The sequence below is a fragment of the Ranitomeya imitator genome, chromosome 3 (genome assembly GCF_032444005.1).
Source record: "Ranitomeya imitator isolate aRanImi1 chromosome 3, aRanImi1.pri, whole genome shotgun sequence".
In the NCBI taxonomy this organism is placed as follows: Eukaryota; Metazoa; Chordata; class Amphibia; order Anura; family Dendrobatidae; genus Ranitomeya; species Ranitomeya imitator.
In genome coordinates this window covers 139,679,484-139,686,385 of record NC_091284.1, presented here as the reverse complement: position 1 = coordinate 139,686,385, position 6,902 = coordinate 139,679,484, and the positions used below count along the sequence as shown (strand labels likewise).

Sequence of the window (6,902 nt, the reverse complement as noted above, 5' to 3'; positions counted from 1 at the left end):
GATTCATACCTATAAAGAAATACTGGATATTATTTCATTATTAGCATATTCTTCTATGTTACATTGGTATACAAGGTGGTGTTGTAATCCAGCTCCGATGTGTACTGCAGTACTTTTCTTCCCTCTGGGTATGATGTATACTGTATATAGAAGCACTGGTACCACTCTCCAATTACAATGGACCATTTTTCCAAGGACTTGTTCCTACACACTGTAACACTGCCCAATCATTGAGGACCCTGGTCCCTGCTCCCAGCTCATTTCAGGCTTGATAGAGGGCTTCAATACCAGCAGAGTTGCCAGTGTTTGACACTGACATACCAATATCTTTGCATTGAAAATAGCGTTTGCTGCTCTACCTAATTAGTTATCTGAATTTCCCTTTGGCCATCTATACTGTAATCCACAGTGTCAGAGTTTGTTGTAATTTGCCCATTTTGCCAGGAAAATAGTAACATCTAGTTGTCAATCTACTCATAATTTCCAAGCAGATAAAGATGCATTTACACTGCAAGATTATCGTGGACCAGGGTTCAGAAGTACCCATGTTTCAGGATAACCCTGCAGTCTAAATTGACTCCCAATTGAGAAATAGGATTTGCGCTGCCCTGAGCCGGTATTCAGTCAGGTTCTCCATTGCAGCCATGACGTCTCCACTTCTGCAATCTTCACTTCGGCATCCGGGGAGACACATTTGAAACCTAGTGATTAGGCCTGACTCGATTTCATGACACTAGAGGAACTAAGGATCCTGGGCCAAGGGTGGCATGCACAGATGTGAAGATTGCCCTGGTACAGCTACCACAGAAAACCAAATTGCATGCCAGACCAGGCCAGGGTGAATCTCTTTACTCAACTCTAGAATTTACTAAAACAGACATATCAGGAGAACTGGCACTTCTTACCTTGTGCCATTCTTACCTTCCAACAGCGGTGGTTTTACCATAATAACTGGACTTTTGCTGACTTATTAGAATACTATATGACACTATTATGCATATAAAACATTTGTGAGTGCTGTATGGCACTATTGTGACACTTCCCGGCCCGGCAAGTAAAGGGTGCAAGAATGCCATTTATATGGAAAATGTGATAAATTAGGTAGATAAATCATGAATTATATAGTAAGGCGATGTGCACACAAAGATATATCTTCTGCTGTGTAGATGGCAAGTACTTTATTATCGGAGAGATATGTATACAGTATGGGTGAACTTGATAGTATGGATATGTTCCCCATTGGTGTCTAGTTGTTTCCTTCCCAATCCTGCTCTGCTGGAAAGATCATGAAACATGAGAAAAATTACCATATTGCAATGCAAGGATTTACTGACAGGGTTCACCTTTATTCTAATATTCCACTAAAAATGCAAGACAAGATCAAATTAGCTCCATTTTTGGAGAAAAAATTGATCTATACTAGAAACAGTTGTTTTTCACATTTCCATGTTTCCGTTAACCTTTCTTCATACTGAACTGTTCCAAGTGCTGTAGTTGTAACTAAAATGCAACGTGTTGCTCCGACATTATCTACATTTCAGTAATCTGATTTGTGATATGATTTATATAGGATGGCATCGTCAGTTTAGCCGCATTTGCTCATGCACTCCAGCAGCTCCATTCGTATAGCTATGCGGACATGCCAACCCAACGGGATGATCCTGATATAACGCGATATGATTGGTGGCCTCAAGAAATTCTGTACTGTAGAGGTTCGATCCGAGTTTCCATAAAAAACCTAGAAAAAAAAAGATAATTAGATCCTATATACTGTAGCTATGTTTACACAGAAAAAATCAAATATCAAAATCACTTACTGTTTCAAGTAGAGCATTAAAAAATGCACCTAAAAAAATACATCTAAAATATATAAAGCGCTGCCCGGGTTTTTTTTTTTTTAAGTTGCCAAAGAGAAAGAAGAAGAATAAAAAAAAATTAATAAAAAATAAACAGTACTTCCCCATTAAATCTTTTACTGCTGTTCCGGTGTTCCCTTCCAGTTCGGTAAGGTAGACATGTGATGGGATGCTGGGCCTTCATGATTGGTGGAGAGCACCGGAGCGGCACACTGGCATGGCAGGTGATTTAACAAGTAAGAGTTGGTTACTTGGAGAAGAGGGTTATCACTAAGGTTGATGTGCCACATGACCCTCTTCCGATTAAAAAAATAAAGTTGGATCCAAAATGGCCGACTTCAAAATGGCCGCCATGGTCACCACCTATCTTGAAAAGTTTTCCTCTACCCATATACTAATGTGCCACAGACAGGAAGTTGATATCAACAACCATTTCCATTTTATTTAGGTGTACAGGCCCACCCTGTACTCTGCTGCCAATTATGCACTTAATTGGTCAATTGTGCAGCACAATGTGAGCGGATGCAGTGAGCTCTCTTGGCATAGTTTATAGGTTGAGAGAGGCAAGGGTTCTAATGTTAGAGTCCTGCAGCATCAGACTTTTTGTCTATTTTTCCTCAATAAATTTGCCTGTTCCACTATATTTATACTAGCTATTGAACCTGTTCTACGCCCCGGGTGATGAGCATTTTTATTGGTATATTTATACAGTGTCTTTAAAAAAAATGGTGCTGTAGATCACAGTACATGCATGCGCCATTTTATTGAAATAATGTACTACAACGTCCACATAGCTGTGCGCATGCACCGGCCATACGCACTGCTAGGTTGACTTTGTAGTAGAATTCTTCAAAAAATGGTTCTGAAGTCAATGCATGCGCATCCCGCAATATCTGGCTTCATTTTGTTGAAGACACTGTGTCTGTGAATTCATAAACACAGGGTCTTCAATAGAATGGCTCCGTAGCACGTTATGCGCACGCGCTGACTTTGGCGCCACACTGAGCAGTCAACGTAGCAGTGCACACGCACTGGCCACAGGTATAATGACAACGGACGGAGCGTGTGCATTGCTATGTTGACGTTCTAGTACAATTCTTCAATAAAATGGTGCTGGAGTCAACACATGCACATTCCGCAATATCCGGTGCTATTTTGCTGAAGACACTGGGTCTCGAATTTGCACACACAGTGGCTCCAATAAAATGGCGCCGTATTGTGATATGCGCATGCGCTGACTCAGACGCTATGAGTACTGGCTGGCTCCGGCACCACACTGCGCAGTCACCATCCATCGCACTTTCGGACAGAAGGACGCATCCACCATTATATATAAGATAAAACAGCAATAGTACACCTATTAACGGTAGCGAGAACTCACTCGGTTGTTTCCAGTCTGATCTTTGTAGTATACCCAATTCAAGTTATCATCAATTTTGTACTGGACACTGTATTTCGTCATCCATTCATCTGTATCACATCTTCCTTGTGTCATAATCCCAGAAACAACTCTTAATTCTTTCAGATCAATCTGAAGCCACTGTCCATTATCTTGGAATTTGGATAACCATGCACACCTTTACGTAAGGAAAGAGAACAGAGCGTAGTAGCACTGCTTGCCTGCACAGAACGGGGCGCACCATCTATTCGCATCGTATACAGTGAGCTTTCTCCAATAGTTACTCTCTGGGATCACTGAGTGCACATTACATCACATATCAACTGTAAATCTCATCTATGACAAGTATTAGATCTGTGCACGGTTTATCCACCGGATGGCAACCATTTATTGACAACAAAATCGTAATGGAAAATAGCTAAAACATAAAGAGGGAGATTTATCAGCACTGACTTTTCTGACATCAGTCTTAAGTCAAAGTAAGTTGGAGTATAATATTCCAAATACTTTTAGAGGCGCATGGTTGTTTTTTTTTTTAAAAAAACCTTAACACAATGTTGATATTTTGACCCATTATTTTTATGTTGAGCACAAAAAAGAGCAATAAGGGCTCATTCAGATGTCAGTTTTGCACATACAAGATTTATCTGTGGTACCTTGAACTCGTACCTATTATAGTACCGAGTAGGCCGCACCAAAAAACAACGACATGTCAAATTTGATTTGAGTCATGGATCAAAGTCGCCAATAGAAGTCTATGAGTCCGTGAAAATTTCAGGCATCACTCTGCCTCATGTGCTGTCCAGTTTTCACTGACTGATAGCAGACATTTAAAGAAGCACTCTTTAAGCGCTAAATTTGTATCCTCTTAATATATTGCAATCATTTTCTCGTATACAGCACTGTGTACTTCCAATTACTCATTTTGCGCCTTTCTACCCAGTAAATTCTTCTCTTTTCCATTAGGTCTATAACATAACATGATTAAAATTGGACTAGCTGAATCCTCCTGAGCCCTATGTACAAACAGGAAGTTTCTTTTTAGTGTACGAGTCATGAGTCACTGCAAAAGTCCCTGGCAGGGTGAGTAGTGAGCAGCTGGGTCAGGAGTTGAAGAGGGGAATGATAAATGCAGGGACAGGAGACTTCCTGGGTCTTCATAGACTAGGGAAAAGAGAAGAATTTGCTTTGTAGAAATGCAAAATGAGCAATTGTAAGTACACACTGCTATATAATATGATGACTGGAAATATTAAGAGGATAAAAACTTTGATGGGAGTTCCTTCAGTTTTCGTTTTGCATTCCAGAAAAACTAATGAACAACAGATGGCAAAAACTTACAAGTTGAACCAACTCTGATAAAAATTGGACAAAAAATCTGATGACACTCTGCTTTTTGCATACGAGAAAATTAAGTGACATCTGAATCAGCTCTCACATATACTAAATCCAGCTTTTTCTTACTACGGTACCAGTTTTATGGCAATCACACTTCTTCAAAAGGTCTAAACCGTGTACTGAAATGCATTGTTTCACTATTCCGCCACATCGAGAGATGATCCTCCGAGGGTCTCTTATAGTTCTATGTCTATCATACTTCAGAACATGACTTGCTTACCCAAATCCTTGGCCATTAAGCCGTGCCTTGTTTGCAGTCCAGGATGAATACCATCCTGTGTATTGATCATGGTTGGAGCAACTGATTTGATCGATTGTGACAGCTCCTGATTCAAATCCCATAGGCTTATGATAAGGACATTCTGAAAAAAAGACACATGAAGAATATACATCGAGTATGCAGAAGGCAACACTAGATATAATAACTGTATTAGGCCAATGGCATTATATCAGAATGCAAATGTCAGGGCCATTGGTACCAGCACCCCTGGCACACAGATGAGTTTGCATGGGGAATCCGCAGCTAGCCTACCCATTTGCAAGGGTCATACAATGGAATCGAGAAGTGTACACATCACAGTCAGATAGAGTGACTGCAGACTTTGCTTTATAAACTACAAAACCCCTTTAACGGTTGCACTGTCCACTGACAAGCCATCTCTGTGATGGCTGCCAGCTCAGGACAGGATTTCATTTCTGAGCAGTTGACAGCACATAATTATTACCTGGCATACAATCCATTGCAGCAATTCTTGAGGATAATGTTGATCCACTTCCTCCCTGGCAGTCACACTTACAGGCTCTAGTAACCGACTGTGGAAATCAAATATAGATGAAATGATTCTTCATGGTTATATATATATATATCTTATTTATATAATTCTTAAAGGTTTTTGCTATGTAATTTCAGGACAGCTATTAAAACAATGAATTCAAGGATGTGTCACATGTCAGTCCGTGTGCTGTTGTTTACTTATTCTGAAGGTTTTATCACCTGGAGACTATCATTGTCCAGGCTACAACAGCTACAGCAACGCGTGCATGCTATTCAATCTCCACCCCCTTCTTTGATAAGCAGACTATTGTCTATAGACTGGTGTGGGCAGGGTTCGCTTTCTCAGCTTTGCTGTATTGCTAAATCTAAGAACTCTTATTGTGTCAGAACCCCTGCACCCAGTAAACTAAGTGATACATCATTGGATTCAGGGTCTTTTTGCCTACATCATGCTGCTCTCAGATGAGTTAGCATAACCTGGTGACAGGTTCCCTTTAATACTATGATCACAATAAAGTATAAAATTAACTCTAAATCAACTTATTTGAATTATTACATTTTTTGAAGAAATTCTCCACTTTTCACACACGATAATATAACTGTTTCACTGTTATATAATTATACAAGTATGCGGTATATTATTTTTATAATTATAATAATATAATTATACTTTAAGCCAACCAAGATTTTCTGAAGCGTGCATATTTTTGCTAAAATATTAGTTACTACCCCATGTCTAACCACTTCACGTTGTATCCATTTTTTATAATAAAAGCATATATCGCATGGTATATACATTTTTTACTGAATCCCTGCAGTGGGATGTACTTTCCTTTATTGTTAATCAAAAAGTATGCAGATGGGTATTTAAGTAGTGTCAAGTTATTTTGCCAAAAGAAAAAAAGGTTTTGGTACCATATTAGCCAGCTGAAAAAAGATGATTTTGCCTCAGTAAGAGAAACTTGAAGCTACTTAGGCCTCTTCATCAGTCATGGTATAACTGAATATCTGAAGATATACCATATATACTCGAGTATAAGCTGACCCGAGTATAAGCCGACCCCCCTAATTTTGCCACAAAAAACTGGGAAAACTTATTGAATCGAGTATAAGCCTAGGGTAGGAAATGCAGCAGCTACCGGTGAATTTCAAAAATAAAAATAGATGCTCCATACCGTTCATTATTGCCCCATAGATGCTCCATATAAAGCTGTGCCCCATAAAATGCTCTGCACCGTTCATTATGGCCCCATATAAAGCTGTGCCACATATAATGCTCTGCACCGTTCATTATGGCCCCATATAAAGCTGTGCCACATATAATACTCTGCACCGTTCATTATGGCCCCATATAAAGCTGTGCCACATATAATACTCTGCACCGTTCATTATGGCCCCATATAAAGCTGTGCCACATATAATGCTCTGCACCGTTCATCATGGCCCCATATAAAGTTGTGCCCCACATATAATG

General features: G+C 39.6%; 1 protein-coding gene across 2 annotated transcripts in view; it reads right to left on the bottom strand.

Moving 5' to 3' along the window:
• Positions 1 to 1,325: 1,325 nt before the first annotated feature.
• Positions 1,326 to 6,902, bottom strand: part of RS1 (retinoschisin 1) — a 30,590-nt gene continuing 25,013 nt past the window's right edge. For both annotated transcript variants that reach the window (XM_069760066.1, XM_069760067.1), the window contains exons 4-7: positions 5,379 to 5,466; positions 4,874 to 5,015; positions 3,238 to 3,433; positions 1,326 to 1,738 (exon numbers count right to left, since the gene is read on the bottom strand). In XM_069760066.1, the coding sequence (XP_069616167.1) occupies positions 1,586 to 1,738; positions 3,238 to 3,433; positions 4,874 to 5,015; positions 5,379 to 5,466 (579 nt within the window). In that variant the 3' untranslated portion in view covers positions 1,326 to 1,585. The remainder of the gene's footprint in view (positions 1,739 to 3,237; positions 3,434 to 4,873; positions 5,016 to 5,378; positions 5,467 to 6,902) is intronic.